The sequence below is a fragment of the Mauremys mutica genome, chromosome 3 (genome assembly GCF_020497125.1).
Source record: "Mauremys mutica isolate MM-2020 ecotype Southern chromosome 3, ASM2049712v1, whole genome shotgun sequence".
In the NCBI taxonomy this organism is placed as follows: Eukaryota; Metazoa; Chordata; order Testudines; family Geoemydidae; genus Mauremys; species Mauremys mutica.
In genome coordinates, this window is record NC_059074.1 from 205,079,940 (window position 1) to 205,096,982 (window position 17,043).

The 17,043-nt window shown below is 43.0% G+C and overlaps 1 protein-coding gene across 6 annotated transcripts in view; it reads left to right on the plus strand.

The window, feature by feature from the left end:
* The window catches only part of SLC24A3 (solute carrier family 24 member 3), a 380,232-nt gene that overhangs the window by 245,187 nt on the left and 118,002 nt on the right, over window positions 1–17,043 (plus strand). For all 6 annotated transcript variants that reach the window (XM_045010656.1, XM_045010657.1, XM_045010654.1 and 3 more), the window contains one exon: window positions 11,524–11,600. In XM_045010656.1, the coding sequence (XP_044866591.1) occupies window positions 11,524–11,600 (77 nt within the window). The remainder of the gene's footprint in view (window positions 1–11,523; window positions 11,601–17,043) is intronic.

Below are 17,043 nucleotides of genomic sequence, written 5' to 3' on the forward strand. Positions count from 1 at the left end.
AGGAACATTTTCCCCCACGGCAAGGAGTCAGAATGCAAGAATTTAACATTTTAAAATATATTGGGGGCACTGACAGCAGGGCCTCCCCCGGGGGGGGGGGGTAAGTGGGGCAATTTGCCCTGGGCCCCACAAGGGACAGCATGAGGAGGTTGTGTTACTGCTCTCCATGCTCTGCCTGCCCATAAGCTGAGAACTCTCATCAGCCTTTTGGGAGAGCGGCATTGTCTTTATTCAACTATTGCAAATAACCGTCCTGTTAATTGATTTGCTGACCCCGAAGGAAGCAGTTCTAGGGGAACACTGTGGGTCAGATGCTCATTTGCACTGAGGCCCCTTGTGACAGAGTGTGAGTAGGCTTGGGCTGACACCACTCTGGGCACTTGATAAGCGTCCCCACATGGGGCAAATTAGAGAGAGAATTGGTTAGGGATGGAATGATTAATCAATGATCATGGTGGCTCAGCTCATCAGGGGAGGACAGCTAAGAGAGAGATGGGAAGAAGAAGAGAGGGGAGAGGTAGGCTGGAGGGAAAGGCCAGAGAAACCCAGGATTGCAGAGAGGTGAGATCTCTTTTCCCCTCTCACCCTGTGCTTGGGGAGAATGTAAGAACAGTGAGCTGCGGGGAACGAGTTCTGTTATAGTCACACTGTAAATAAGGCACTTGGTTTTGCATTTGCCATGTGTTCTGTGTGAGGACTGTTTGCACGCAGAATCCAGGGTGAGGAAATCTGGCCCGGTGAGACCCCTTGGCGCCCGTCTGGCCTGTGTGTAAATGAGAATCTGGCTCTGTATGTTGTTGTAATTGCACTGGTTCTAATTGTTTTGAATCAGAATTAGCCCCCAGTGCTATTAAAGACAATCCAGGGTTTCCATGAGCACGTGCATGTTTTATAGCACTAGATTCAAACAATTCACTCAGGTGGTCCGGCAAGGCGCTGAACGCTGCAGCAGGGGACTACGTATGGAGCAATCTCCACCTTGTATGAATGAGTCCTGAAGCCAAAGTCTGAAGTTGCAGTTCAGTTCAGAACTAGTCCTTCAAATGTATTAATAGAGCATCTGGAAGCTGCTGTACCACTTCTTCGCTCGCTTCACACGGCACTAGGCTCTAGCTCAAACAGATGTTATGGGCTTGACGCAGGAATGACAGACTGTGTTAAGTTTTCTGGCCTGTGTTACACAGGACGTCAGACTAGACGATCGTAATAGTCCCTTCTGGACTTTAAATCTATGGGTCAAATGTAACCTCAGCATATGGCCGGGTATTCCACATCTTGTTCTAACCATTATTAGCTTTTAGGGTTGGAGCTTTTAGTAACTTGATGCGCTTTCAAGGGCATTTATTCTGCGCATCCAGAGTTTCCCCGTTAATATGGTCTGCACTGAGCCCACGTCCTTCTGTACCCTCACCATGCTGGGGAGCAATCAGAGCGACTGAGGGCTGAGAGCAGCTGGTGCTACTGAAAGCGTGTGTCTGAGCCCTGCCTGGGGCAGCTCCGTTCTGTGACCTCCCACTGCTGAGTGGCTATTTGGAGAACTGAGTTCTGCGAGCAGCTGGTGCTATCCTGTCCCTGTGAGTTTGAACTGTATCAGCCTTTTCCCTTCTGTGACCTCACCCTGAGGCTTGTTAGCTGGGAAATGGAATTCCAAGAACTAGCTCTTTCTCCTTTGAGTTTTGGTAGGGCCTATAGCAATGTCAAGTTGCTAAAACTGAGGAGCTATTAATTATTACTGTTACTGCAGAGGCCTCGACCAGGTTAGGGCCCATTTTGGAAGGTGCTGTATAAACAAATCGTAAATTTAATCACGGTACTTCCAGCCCCAAGCGAGTCAGGCTCCAAAAACCACAAGATTGGCTTAAAAATCCTAAGATTTTTGTAAAAAACATACATTTTGGGTGCTTTTTATTTGCCTTAGGTTTTGAGCCTTTATGGTTCACCTAGGTCACGTTTTCAATCTCTTCTCCACATCTGCCTCTTTAGGCACCTAAATACATTGACTTCAGTAGAGGATGAGTTAGCCAAATGCTGAGTGCTTTTGAAAATCCACCCCTGAATTTCCTGGCTCTGTGTGGTCTGATTCTCATTTACACTAAGGGTTTGTCTACACTGCCCCGCAGTTCGGACTACAGGGTGTGAATAGTAGCAAAGTGAAAAGTGCTGTGCAGGAACTCTCTCATGTGGAACTCCGTTAACCTTTTGGTTTGCACCTGCAGCGGCCACACAGGGGAGTTACAGCGGAGCACTTCGGTGCGCGCTGCTATTCGGACCCCGTTGTCCGAACTGTTGGCCAGTGTAGACGTAGCCTTAAACACCTTTTCCAGCTCTCTAGCAACGTAAAGCGTCCTTTTAACGAGCATAAATGCCATTCACCTGAGCCCTGAAAATTGTTGATAAAAAATGTCATCAACATATTGTTTTGGAGTCTAGGTAATTGTATTTTTAATGAGGAGTTTGGTAAAAATGTAGAATTCAGAATTTTTCAACCCTAATTTGTACCCACTTTAAGGGCCATCTGCTCTGCCATAATGGTGTGGAGGAGCCTTAGCGCAATACAGGTAATAAACTGGCTTTTTGCTCCCTGATGGATTTGAAATTATACAAGCAAAGAAGTTAGTTTAGAAATACGCTGAAGTCGCTTTCTGGTTCCTGAGTCTTCCACCTTATCTGACTGCAGAGTTTTGTTTATAAAACATAGACTGGTGGGCCAACAACCCTTGTGTTTTATTCCCCCACCACTGGAGTCAATGTCAAAACTCCCATTGGCTTTATCTGGGACAAGAGCAGGTCCCAGAGTAGTTAGCCTGGCGAGAAAAGAGTAAAGAATTTTGTTTAAAACCCTATTACAGCTCCAAGAGCTATTGATCTGGTAGAGAATGTTATTCAAATCTTTGCAGTGACCAGTTTTTCATTTAAACTGAGATAGCGAAAGGAGAGTTGACCTGAGTTCATAGGTTTCTCGGGTCTCAAGTGCATCTTTTTATATACCGGTACTTCTCACACAGTCCCTAGAGCTGGTGGGTTCCATTGTTTGTAATTAGATTTGACAGCTCTAAAATTAACACTGCTAATATCTTTTTTTTTTAAGGCAGAAGTACTCTCTTGGTTACATGAAATCCTAATGTCATTTATCCCATGAAAACAAAGAACCCTCTATAGTACAAATGTAGGAATCGGTACTAGTTCCCTTCAGTAATGCAACTTTGCTATTGTGAATCCAAGGTTTCTATGGAAACCTCTACAGCTCACTTTGTCTTGGAAGCTGCATTTAAAAAAATTTTTTGGAGGGGAACCATCAAATAAATGGGGGGAAGGGTGGAGGGAGAAGAGAGGTTTCCAGGTTGATGAGAGTGAATATTTTTGGTAATGTTCAAGTGACTGATGAAGTGTTATGTTCTTTGTGCATCTGTTCTCCATAGCAGCATGCAAACCACTCGGCGGTCGCGCGCTCTCTGCTACTCTGAACAAAGAGGAGGTTCTGTAATACTTTTCCGTTCAAAGGATTTTCACTTGTAATGCAGATGATTTTGTAAGGCAGTTAAAGCTTAGGAGAAGATAAGCAGGATTCTGATTTAATAAACGCCATGCTGATTTTAAAAAATGGCAAAAATTCATTCCAGCTACCCATTTTATTTTGACTGAAATATAACAGCTCCTTACCAAGCAAGGATAAACATCCTCATCACATCTTGACGAGGGAATATGCTCTTATGTGTCCTTTTGAACATTTTGATTAAAATTAACAGCCGCAGGATTAGTCCTGATCTCTTATATGTTAGTGTATATCAATGCGTGTGTTGTAAAATCAATAGCTGATGTTATAACGTGATAACCACCATGTTTGAGATCAGAATGACACCCATTGTTTCTACTGCTGCTCTGTAGCAGCAACTAAATAAATAGTTAAAGAATTGGGGCCAGATCCCTAGTGGATGTAAAACAACATAACTCCAATTTCATTTAGACAAGCTGAGGATCTGGCCCTTGATTATTTGCTATTAACAAGTTAGTCCATAAAATGCTGTCTGGCTAATTCAGATGCTACCTCTTCTAGTATCTAATAGCTCCTATGTATACTTTTTTTAATTGCTAATAAAATGTTGCTTACAACAGAGTGCACTTTAAAATTTGAGCTGTTCCTCTCTGAGGACATCGTCCTTTCATTTTTCGCGCATTCAAAAAAAAAGTGAATTGCAGGCATTTCAGTGCTGAAATTCATAGGAACAATAGTAATAAGGGCCCGATACTGCTGACTAATATCGAACCTAATATCTACATAGAAAATCTTCATGGAAAAACTGATGCTGTATGGAAATCGTATTCTCCTGCAGAGTTTGTAAGCCAAGCTTCCTGCAGACATTGAAGGCCAGAATCAGTACGACTGGACAGAAACTCAGCAGGAGTCATTTATTCTGTGGTTTCAGGTTTATTTAAAAGTTTTTCTGGTACAATCAAAATAAAAGACTGGCAAAGTCCCTGCCCACCTTCTCTCCTTGAAGCTGCGCAATCTGAAGACCCTGTAATAAACTAAACACCCAACATGCAGTTCAAACAGGGCAGCTGTTGTCCGAGTAGCTTCCAAGTAGCTTCCTCCATTTCTTCAGAGAAAGGAGCTCCTTTTTTGGTAAGACACTGCTCGTATCTGTGTTCATCTGTACCTGATTCATCCCTGCCAACATCCTCTAACACAAAATGCAGCAGATAGCTTATGCAAATTTGCAGTCTTTTGTAACTCCATGAATTCAGACACAAGCCATTCAAAGCGCTTGCCTTCCGACTATGTCTTGATAACCTAGTGAGAGACATCTTAGAAGAACCTTGGGTAAAGAGGCGTCGTGCTAGAGAGGTGGGAGAGCTGAATTTGGATTGGATTAAATGTTTCTGTTATGCACAGAAGGAGTGAGGGCTGGGATTCCTCATCCCTTTCCAGCTGCTTGCAGCTTGCTCTATTTTTATGCTCTATTTTTTTCCTACCTGCCTGTACCTTAGTCTGTCTCCTTGAAAGAGTACAGACACTGGGTAGGAGACTGAATTTTTATTATCTCCATGTGTCAAAAATTGTCATGCTAAATTATTTTATGCCTATGTGTGCATGTGGGGGTGGGGTGAGTAGCTACTTGTGTGTTAGTGAATCATTATGTACATTCATAAAACCATGCCTGTCATGTTTCCTTCGCAATCCCTGGGTAGTTGTGATTGATTGTGAAAATCTCTTGGAAGGAAGATGTGATGTGAACGTTTGCCTTTCACATAACAGCGCCGTAGCTGAGGAAAATTGAATCATTTAAGATAGTTTTCACCTCATTGCCCTTTATCTTTGCCTTCCGTGGTGTTTTATTTTTTTTTTTTAAACTCCAGTATTAGTGCTGGAATCTGTTTAAATAGATACTTAGACAGTAAATTCTTTGAGGCCGGCAGTGTGTCTTAGTATGTATTTGTACAGTGCCGAGCACAAACGGGGAGAGAGGGGAGATCTTGATTGGGGCATCTGGGTGCTACCACAAAATAAAATAGTAATAATAAAATACCCATTGCGTCGTCTACCTAAGGGTCACAGACGTCAGTCCACATAAAAGGCCAAATTCTGCCATTTGAGGCATTCACGTGGCTTCATTTGTGGCCCACAGAGTGGGTGTAGATGAAGTGTACAGCCAAGTGTGCTTTGTCCTCTGATTGCTGGAGACAGTGGGTGATACCTGGCTGGATGTTTGCCTTTGCCGCAGATTGCTTTTAGTAAGGTCCTGTTGAATAATAACTATGTAATTGCACCAGCTCTAGGTTACCCTTCAGACTGTTTTCAGAGTAGCAGCCGTGTTAGTCTGTATCCGCAAAAAAAACAGGAGTACTTGTGGCACCTTAAAGACTAACAAATTTATTTTAGCATGAGCTCATGCTAAAATAAATTTGTTAGTCTTTAAGGTGCCACAAGTACTCCTGTTTTTTTTCCTTCAGACTGTGTGCGCTAATGGGCCTGTCTTTGCCAATTGTGGGTATATTGTAGCATGGGGCAGTGAACAAATTGTGCTTGCTAGCTACTTCCCTGCTTTCACTCACCTGATGCCTGGTGTGACAGAAAGACTCTCCTGTTTCACAGGGTTGGCCTGTCTATAAGATTTATTTGTCGTAGGATCTCTTTTCCTACACTGTTGGCTTGTCTTCATTGCAACAGTTAGTGTCAGCTAGTACACACGAGGTATTCTGGAGTGAGAGCAGAGCCATCATGCTGCAAAACATCACCACGGGCTCGTCTTATTTGCAGGGTTAGCTTGCGCTATAACTTGAGTTTCGTCACAGCCCGACTTCCGTCCACACACACAAATCTTTAGCTCCAGTTAAGTGGTGCTTTAAACTCTAGCAATGAAGACAAGCCCATAGAGGACTCGGGGCATGTCAGCATGGGCTTGGGACTAGGGGTATATAATATACCTGAGCGGCCAGCCTGTACTGCCGCCTCTGCAGCTGTGGTGTCACAGCTATTGTTATTTAAGCTAGCTAGATCAAATCTAGCTTAGGGATGTCTATGCATACTGCAGTTACACCTCTGATTGCACTGTAGACATACCCTCTGCGGTATTAATCATGGAAAGATTAATATTAAGATCTCCTCTGTACTTTTATACTGGCTCACACCCTAGTTTGATGATAACTTTGGCAGGACTTATAAGAACATAAGAATGGCCATGCCGGGTGAGACCAATGGTCCATCTAGCCCAGTTCTTGTCTTCCGACAGTGGCCAATGCCAGGTGCTTCAGAGGGAATGAACAGAACAGGGAATCATCAAGCGATCCATCCCCTGTCGCCCATTCCCAGCTTCTGGCTTATGACACATTATAACATTGCATTTTTACACTCTCTGAAATGTGTTATTAGAAATGCTAAACTGCTCTTTTGGTCAGAAAAGTGATGATGTGAAAATGGCAGTTTTTCACCTGGCAGCTCTGCTCCCTGTGTGTATTTAGTCCTCACTGCTTACGTTAGTCACATTAGGATGTAGCTTTTTACTCCTCTTACACGGCAGAGGTAATCCAGCTATGGGAGAGTGAGCTGGATTGTTTTTGATGTAATCATCTACAGAATTGTTAATTAAATTCCAACTGTAGAACTGTATTAATGATAATGATGTGAAAGCCAAGAAGAACATAGCTTGATTTTTGGACTTCTAGTTGAATGTGTAGGGCTGTTGGTTAGCAAAAACAACAGCTTTTTATTTGTTAGCTGAGCAAACGCAATCTGGAGTTATTGAGCGACATGACACATTTGGAAGGCCATTTCGACAACTGCTTTTCAGCATATAACTGAAAGCTATTCCGGCAACCTAACAGGCTGACAATCTTTAAATGCTTTTTAATCCAATTAACACATGTAGCGTTAACACAGCTTTTCATTAAATGAAAGTAATTTGCCTTTATTTGACTAACAAAACCACATTTGCAATACTAATCAACACATTATCCATCTCTATTACATGCCTCTTTAGACGGGGGTAGTAATTGTCTGCTCACCTTGGAAATAGTTTGGCTAATCCCGCAAAATACCTTATTTACTGACAGCAAAACGAATGATCTAAGCAAGTGAGAGGTGTGGGTTTTGTTTTGTCTTGTTTGCACTCTAGTTAGTCGATAGTTTTCCATAACACTTGTTATGTTATTGGAGAGAATCAGTAAGTCTGTATTATACTGTAATAAAGTCTGGACTTGCATTCGGGGCCGGTAGAGGCGAACTGCAAACCATTGATATATGTACACTCAATACACTAGGCCTCATCCTCCCCTCCTGCTGTAAGGAAGGAGTGAAGCAAAAGCAGGTGCAACATGGATATAGGTGAGGAAGCAGTGGCTCCACTCCATTGGCTGCAGGCTTGTGACCGAGGTAGCTACAAGACAATTTAACCCTCTTTCAATTCTACTGCAATTAGTGTCGTTAGTGGCTTGCAACGCCAGCATTTGATTGGCCAAGACGCATTAATACTGAACAGGTTTTAATCTTTTCAGTTTCAATATTAAAGGATACAGATTCCTAAAGAATCCACAACCCAAAGCAGTCTGACCGAGCAAAGAGACTAGGGGCCAAATTCTGATCTCAGTTACACTGCTGTAAGCCCTCTGTTTTCAATGAAGTTATTCCAGGTTTACATCAAGAGTAACTGAGATCAGAAACTGGGCCTGTTTTTTCTCATGATGGACAGTTAAAATGCATCTGATTTGGTATTTCTTTCTGTCATATTATTTGAAATAATTATGTCTCTGCATGAAGTTTCTTCATGGTTCACTTCTACCAACAGATGCTCTCTTCTAAGCTAATTAGACCATGGAGTTTGCCTGAATCCTACAGCATTACTGCAGAGTAAACATTCATATTCTTCATTCAGAGCAATAATAACTTTGCCTTTGAGTCTGCTGCAGGGGAAAAGCTATTATTTGAAATGAATACAGAACATCCAATGGAATCTTCTCTCACACAGGCAAAAATACATCTAAATATAGAGCAGCTGTTATCTGTGCAGAGTGTGTTTACTGGACTCTGCAACTGGGGTTTGGTTTGAAAGACACACCAACCCCACACAAACTAGCATGCAAGCTTTCATTAGGAACAGTAGGAGTAGGAGCTGGAACTCTTACCAGTGATATTGGCTCTGGGCATAGCAACCTGAAACAGGACTTATTTCAAGCAATTTATTTATGCACCGGAATGCTACTGAAGTGAAGATATAAGCAGCTGGTAGTGTCTTAGCCCTTACAAAGAGGGCACACATGTTCAAACGTGATTTGCTGGCCTGCTGGCTGATCTTGGTCAAGGCACTTACCTCCTTGTGCCTCAGTTTCCCCATCTGTAAAATGGGGATAATGATCCTGCTCTCCTTTGTGAAGCACTTTGAGCTCTATGGATAAAAAGTGCTGTATAAAAGCTAGGTATTATCAGTGATTTCAAAAATGAAAGAAATAATAATATTTAGTTCTCATAATACTTCTAAGTGTCAGGTAATGTTAAGTGCATTTACCTTTTTCCTGGGGAGTAGCTTGGCAGTCACCAGCACATGTGACACACTCACTTGATGAATAATGTAGTGTTGGCACCGTGCAACCTCCAAGCTGCTCTTCTCCAGCTAGGTGTTTCATATTATGGCAGTGCGGGGTGAGGTTGTAGTGTCAATAAGTGTGTCGCACCAGTAAGGCACAGTGAAAATCTTTGCATTCAGAGTTCTTTGCTATTTTTCAGCATAGTTTGCTCTGAGAACTAACAAAGCTCTTGGTAGAGCTAGTGTCATACAGAAAGAGTCTTGCTCACCTTGGGGACATGGAGAAATGTTTTAGGTAAAAAGGAGTTTGGTTCTGATCCACAAATAATAAATTCAGGGCAAAGTTCAGAGGTGAGATCAAGGGTGTCTATAGCGACATAATTTGCACCTTTTTCGTGCCTTCTCAACATGTAAATGATACCATCAGACACACCTTAGATCATCCTCCATTTATCTAGAGCTAGTTGAAAATCAGAATTTTTGTCCCATGGGAAAGGTCAATATTTTGACATTTATTTTCACTCTGAATCAGGATGAAAAGTAAAAAAATTTCGTGGCACAGAAACTTCTGAAAAATGTTGGCCTGGAAATGTTGAAGCATTTTGCTTCAGCTTGGTTCAACAATTATCCCCCAGAATTGCCATGGTTTCTCATGGTAGAGTTGAAAGGATTCGATTTTTAGTGGTAAATGTTGGCAAATGTCAATTTCACCATTTATAAACACTCCAACAAAATATTTCCATCCATGATGACTGAAATTTAAGGATAGGCAAAGTAAGAAAAGTTCACTTGAGAACTTACTAGAGTCAAAATCCAGTGATTTAAGCTTATTACAAATGGACTAGTGAATGAATAGTGAAAACAGGTAAGATTTGTTGATTTAAGGGTTTTTACTTTTATTATTGTGACACAATGTTGACAATTTGTGTTTTAATGGATTATAAAGCTTTAACTTTTTGAATCTCAGCGTCTACTGTCATTAAATAATTCTGACCCACTGCCCCCAATTTCGCACAACTGTGAAAATTCAAATCACTATAATTCTAAAAAACGCTTACAACCTATCATTTTGCTGAACTGTGAACATTTACACTGATAAAAATCTAAAAAAAATGCTTAAAATAAACATTGATATTATCCATCGAAATTGTTATTTAAAAAAAAAACAACCAAATTCTGCCAAGTCTATTCATGGGAATTGTAGTTCAAGTACCTCATGCCTCATTCTCACTGGGCTATCCCAATTTTCCCATGATACACCATGGTTATGTGACTCCCATCATGCATCATCTTGGTTCAACCAGAGGAGAGACCTATGTGAGCTTGGGCAAGGCACTTTGGCCCAGATCCATAAAGGTATTTAGGTCCCCAGCTCCCAGGGGCTAAGGACACTAAGTGAACTAAGTACAATTGCTAGATATGAAAAACAAACAGGACCTCAGGGAAATGTCCTTTCTGCCAAAAGAAGAACTAGTTTGAAAATATCTAGGCAGGTACATGTGCAGATCTTTTATTGCTCCAGAGGGAGATGGGTCCAAGCAGCCATCTGTTCATCAGGACGGCCCAGGGGATGATGCTGTATTTTATAGTGCTGTTAGTGCTACCCTACCATTGGAGCTGTGACATCTCCCCCACCCAGCAGAATACACAGGTGACGGTTCCTGTCACTTGTGGAGAGGAAACTGCCTCCATTGTACATCCACCCATGATAGCTGTGGGTGTCCACTCTGAAAATGATTGCTTCACGTTTGGTTTGGATTGTTCTCCTCCGTCCTGTGTGTTCAGATCGGATGGATGGTGTTTTCTGAGGGCGCAGATTACAATCTACATTTATTTCACTGTGGATCAAGTATCCACACCCCAATCACATTGTTAATGCCTTCTCTGCATACATCTCTGTATTATGTTTATTCCCCTGTCCAGACCAAAGTGGTGGCAGGAGAGGTCTGAGTCAGAGACAAGACTCAGCTGTTCGTAATCATGATGAGTTTTGTGTATTCCAGGAGTGTATTATGCTGAGAAGACCATGGCAATAAATCATTTTGACTTTAAACATTTCTAGCACCTGCCATTCTTCTCCCCATCCCTTTCTGAGGGTTTTCCCTTTTCAAACACAAAACATTGTGTAAAAAATGCTTTGTGATCTGTATTACTGCACATCTGCTCAATCCAGAATAGAACATTTTCCTCTTTAACATTTTATGGAGTATGATGCTCAGCTTAGAATTTGTTCAGTATCTCCGAGGCATCTTCGTGAGATATAACGTTATGGTTGCTATGGCTCTGAATTACACAGTAAATATACACAGCTCTATAAATGGCCAGAGAACAGATTAAGCAAACTAACATAACAAGTAGCAAAAACCTATGGCACGGATCCCATATTCATGTCTGTTGCAAGATTACCAACCTACAGAAGGACTCATCTGTTTTTATTACCTTACTTTGCCATATATTGCATCTTTCCAATACCCCGATTAAGTGTTTCTTTTTTCTCCTTTCCCAGCTCTCCATGAATTCCCCAGCGACATCTTTACAAATGAGGACAGAAGACATGGAGCTGTAGTCCTGCATGTCCTCTGTGTAAGTGTTTTGACTTCATTTGCACTTTTTTTAAAAATGGAAGTAAAATATTATCGGACAAGCTGATGTCATTTTTTATTCATCTGGTTTTCTGTTGTTCCAGTTTCTTCCCGTGGATATATGCTTATGCACAGAATTCCCAAGAGCCATTCTCAACCTCGTTTGAGAATGGCGAGTTACAAATAATTTTGATTCTTTAATATTACATCTTTTCCTTTATATACGTTGTTATGCTTTTAAAGGCCCCAATCCAGCATGTAAGCACATGCTTAAATTTGCACAAGAATAATCTCATTTAAAATCAATGGGATTGTTCATGTGTTTAAAGTTAAACATTTTATGTGGAAATCATTGGGAGATAAGAATTATATAGCTTCAGGATCCCACTTTTACAGGCTGCTTTTTGGCATAGTATCTGCCTTTAATGTTCTCTGCTCACTTGCCATCTTCTTTACTTTTGATAGCTCTTCTTTGTGGTGTTATTATGCAGTAGGCAAAAAAAAATATTTTTTAAAATGAAAAATCAGTTAACGGGTTACAGTCTTCCATGAGCAACGAACAAGTAGAAGTGGTTTCAAGGGAAGGTACAATTGTAAGGCTGAAATGCTAGGCAAGCTTGAGGGAATCTGAACGCACAATGTTAAATCTCGGAGCTTTTCATGGCAGGGACTACGTCTGTGCAACAGATAGCACAATATGCCGCCGAGTCTGGGCCAGTGTGCAGTACATCACATGAGCAGGGCCTGGCCCAGGAGTCAAACTTCTCTGGGCCTGAGGCGCTCAGAATGAGCATTCTTTGAGCAGAGGAAGTTTGTAAGCAACTGGTGAGTGTGTGGTACAGGTCCCCCTTGGTGCCAGATCCCCAGAGGGTATAAATCTGTTACAGGACCAGCTAGAAAGCCTGCACTTAAGCAATAGTAGCTTATGCCTTTAGCTCTGAAATTCCCTGGTTCAGTCCCAGGTGTATCACCCAAGATGGTGGCCATTACATCAGGATACTCCCCATGCAGGGGCAGCTCCAGACCCCAGCACGCCAAGCGCGTGCTTGGGGCAGCATGCCGCGGGGGGCGCTCTGCCGGTCGCCGGGAGGGCGGCCGGCGGCTCCGGTGGACCTCCCGCAGGCGTGCCTGCAGAGGGTCCGCTGGTCCCGTGCGGCTTCGGTGGCCACGCGGGACCAGCGCATCCTCCGCAGGCGTGCCTGCGGGAGGTCCACCGGAGCCGCCGGCCGCCCTCCCGGCGACCGGCAGAGCGCCTCCCGCGGCATGCCGCCCTGCTTGGGGCGGCGAAATATCTAGAGCCGCCCCTGTCCCCATGCCTCACTAATTGCAATGTCACTGCCAGGCCTCTATAACTTTATCTTTTAGAAGTAATTTGATGCATTTTTGTAGTATTATGAGGTACTCGGGTACTTCAGAGATGAGCACCATAGAAGTATCTATAAATAACAACAAATAAATCTAGTGCTCCACATTCTGCAGCATCATAAACACAATATTCTCTCTCCAGTACTGCCGAAAGCATTGCAAAGTCAGAGTCAGGCCTGAAAAATCATGAGATTTCAGAGGTAATACTACGATGGGATGTGTACCCCACACAGGCCCTGAAAGGGAAATGAGCGCCTCAGAGGCCAATTACATTATCTGGTTGCACCCGGAGAATGGACAAGGCTTAATTAGGACTGAAGCCCAACTCAGGAGGAGCTGGGGAGTGATTATAAAGGCAGGAAGTTTAGAGCAGAAGAGGGCTGCAGGGAGAGAGTCTGCAGTCACTCTGGGGTTAGAGAGGAGGAAGTCCAGAGGGGAAGCAACCTCTGGATCCTCCCCTGAGTAGACGAGGCTGGCAACTGGCCAGGAGTTGCATAGAACAGCCTCACTGGTGGGGAGCCCTAGCAAAAGGGCAGGAACTGGAGTCCCAGGGAAGGAGCCCTGAGAGTCATTTACTTGAAAGGGATGTAAGGTCAGGCTGGGAGTTTGCTAGGGGATTCCAGGAGAAGGCCCTGAGAGAAGGGAGGACTTAGAGTGGTTGTGGGGAGTAGGCCTCAGAAAGGCTGCACAGGAAGAGCCCCAAGGAAGCAGCCACAAGGGCTTGGACTAAGCAAATCTTGGCTGCTGGGTTTAGGGTCCCTAGGCTGGAACACAGTGTAGCGGGAGGGCCCGACTTCCCCAACCCAGCCACTGGTATGGTGGCATGAGGCTGCAAAAGGGACATGGACAACAAAAAGTCCTGAGAAAAGGGAGTGAGGCCCACAGAGCCCAGAGTCAAGGCCAAAGATGTGATACAGGGTCTTGGACTAAAAGGGTGGACTGACAGGGTGGACTAAATCGTATCCTGGCCAGAGGGCTGAGTCACAGGAAGAGACAGCCACTGGAGGACCAGAGCGGCTGTCAGCAGGAGGCACTAGATGCAGCAAAAGCTACCATGCCACACCTGGCCACAAGAAGGTGCTCCCCAGAAGTGAGTCCATTCCTTACCAACACATTTTGGATTTTTTTTTGTTTGCCTTCTGGTTTTGGAGCCTTTGGGTTCTAGTTTTCAAGCTTTTACATACAACCATGAGGGCTAGAAATTGTTTTTAAATGAAAGCTGAGTGTCTTGTATAATCACATGACTCCAAGAGCTAGGGCTTTACGAAAAATGCCTAATATTATCAGGCTCAGGATACAATCTCAAAAGTTGGCAACACTGTCCCTCAAATACTTCTAGTAATAAAGAGCATGTGCCACAATTTGCAAGACTGGGATATTTGAAAATTGTCACAGAAGCACAGTTATCATGGGAGATCCCCTTGCAATCACAACTGAAAGCCCAGATTTCGCAAAGTACTTAAGCCCGTGCCTAGTTTTAACAAGTGAATAGTCCCATTGTAGTCAATGGAATTGCTCATGTACTTAAAATTAGATGTGCTTAAGTGCCTTTCTTTATCAGTGCTCTGAAATACTAAAGTAGTAATTATTGTACTCCAGGAACTGGGTAAAAATAATGAGTGTTTTGAAACTGGAATTGTGTGACGTAAACTCTGGTCTGCCAATCCATTATTCTACAGGACCTTATGCTCAACAGCTGCTGTAATCTCAAAGAAATAGAAGTGCACTTCTCCCTCCAGAGCCTCTTATTAACTTCTGCACTGCAGATGAAAGACAATTATTTTCCTTTCAATGTCTTTATAATTGATATAGAAGTGCCAAATTGTCCCCACTTCTCATGGGTGAGATGCATTTTCAAACAGCCGAGAAAATACCTGCTTCTGATGAATATTTAAAAACATTTTATATCTTTAGTCGGCTTAAATGAACAGTCACTGTTATAAATGTGTGATTCATGTTTGCCTTTCCCTTTCAAATTACAATGTATCAAATTCTGTCATCATGCAACTACTCTGCGTTATGATTTTTTAAGAGCTAAGTGCCTCCAATTATAAATTTGTTGTATAGCGTCAGTATTGGAAAGCTGAATATTTCCAAGGACTGGTGGCAAAATATTTGACTATGGGATTTCTGGAGTGTGTATCCTAAACCAGGGTTAGAGAAAGAGCTCATTTAGTGGCTTAGACTACAATTTTTACACCTGGGCGCTCAAAGAAAAGGTACTTAAATAAGGATTCAGATTTTCAAAGGTGCTGAGTACCCAGTTGTTCCCGTTGATTACATAATGATTTTGGAGTGATCAGTGCTTCTGATCATGAAGCCATTTACTTTAAGGTGCCTAAATATGGATTTAGGAGCCTAATTTGAGGCATTCAGTTTGAGCAGCCTAAATTTTTTTAGGATACTTTGGTCATGTGCAAATATTCTAGGAAAAGAAATAGATGATCAAAAAAATCCCACTTCTCAGAAAGTTTTGCATGTGCCAGAGCAGGAAAAAGAATCCTGATGTCTGAGGAGGCCTAACTCTCACGCGACAATAGCTCTCCGATAGGTGGCGCCAAATCTTTGTACTTGGGCCAAATGTAAAATCAGGCTGATCCTGCTTGCACTGACCTTTTATAAACTGCTTTGAGATCTGCCAACACCTCTGTAAGCAGGTGTAACCAAGGGCCGGACAGGTGCAATGTCTTTGCTGGGAGTCAGTACGGCCTTGCATGGTAGGGATTGGCTGTGGAACCCAAACTATGGTTTGAATCTTAGGCTTGACGCTAAACTCGCAGTGATGGTTTTAGTTCTACTTACCGTCATTTGGTGACTATGCATGCTGGTGCCCTAGCTATGTAGGATGGGCTTTCCAAACTCCCTCAGTCCTACCTCTGCTCCATTGAAGTCCATTGTGGTTTTATCACAGACTTCAATGGGATCATACTTGGCTGAAACTGAGCACTTTGGGAACTTTCACCCATAGTGAGTGTGCTAGGGTGACCAGACAGCAAGTGTGAAAAATCAGGATGGGGGCGGGGGGGTAATAGGAGCCTATATAAGAAAAAGACCCAAAAAATCAGGACTGTCCCTACAAAATCAGGACATCTGGTCACCCTAGAGCGTGCACATCTTGTGAGGTGGAATGAGGTGAGGCTGTCGAGTATCCCTGTACTCTGTCACTCTGCGCTGTACACCATCTACTAAGGATTGAGGGAAATGGGTCATCTAGGGTCAGTCCCCTGCACTGAGGCAGGGCTAAAGATGATCTAGACCATCCCTGACAGGTGTTTCTCTAAAAACCTCCAGTGACAGAGATTCCGCAACCTCCCTAGGTAATTTGTTCCAGTGCTAAAATACCCTGACAGTTAGAAAGTTTTTCCTAATGTCTAACCTAAATCTCCCTTGCTGCAATACCGTATCATGCCACCCTTTCTTCTGTACTGCTGCTGGCAGCGGTGCTGCCTTCAGAGCTGGGCAAACGGGGAGCAGCAGCTGCTGGCCAGGAGCCCTGAGGTGCTGGGGCTGTGAACTGCCAACTGAAGATGCCAGGGCTCCCCCCAGCAAGCTCCAGCACAAACTAAGCACTGTAGGCACCTAGTGGGATTTTCATAAGCACCCAGGTATCTTTAGGTGCTTAAATACCTTTGTAAAACTGGCCCTTGGTTACTGTGTCTTGAGTGATATGCAACTTTGCTTTGTCTGGTATTTTGTCAACCCATATTACCTTCTTTAATCACTGACTGTAAACTTACTCCTGAACTGTAGAAATGACTTTACTGGAAGCCTTTCACTCCACCCTAGGACAAACTATGAACCCCTGTATGTGTGATGTTCCACAATAAATTCCTATACTGTTCAAGTTTCTAAGGTCTTAATAAAAGAAAAAAGAGATTTTAAAAAGCGACCTAGACCCAGAAATTGCTTCATATTGAACCCATTGTAACAGTGAGATAGTAAAATCATTATTTTCCATCTCTGTGCAACAGAACACATTTGCTCAGGCTGCTTAAAGCAAAGAAGAGAGAGCTATATTTTTGATTTATTAATTACATTGAACTCACATAAAGTTTTCTGGATACAAGGGACTGAATAAA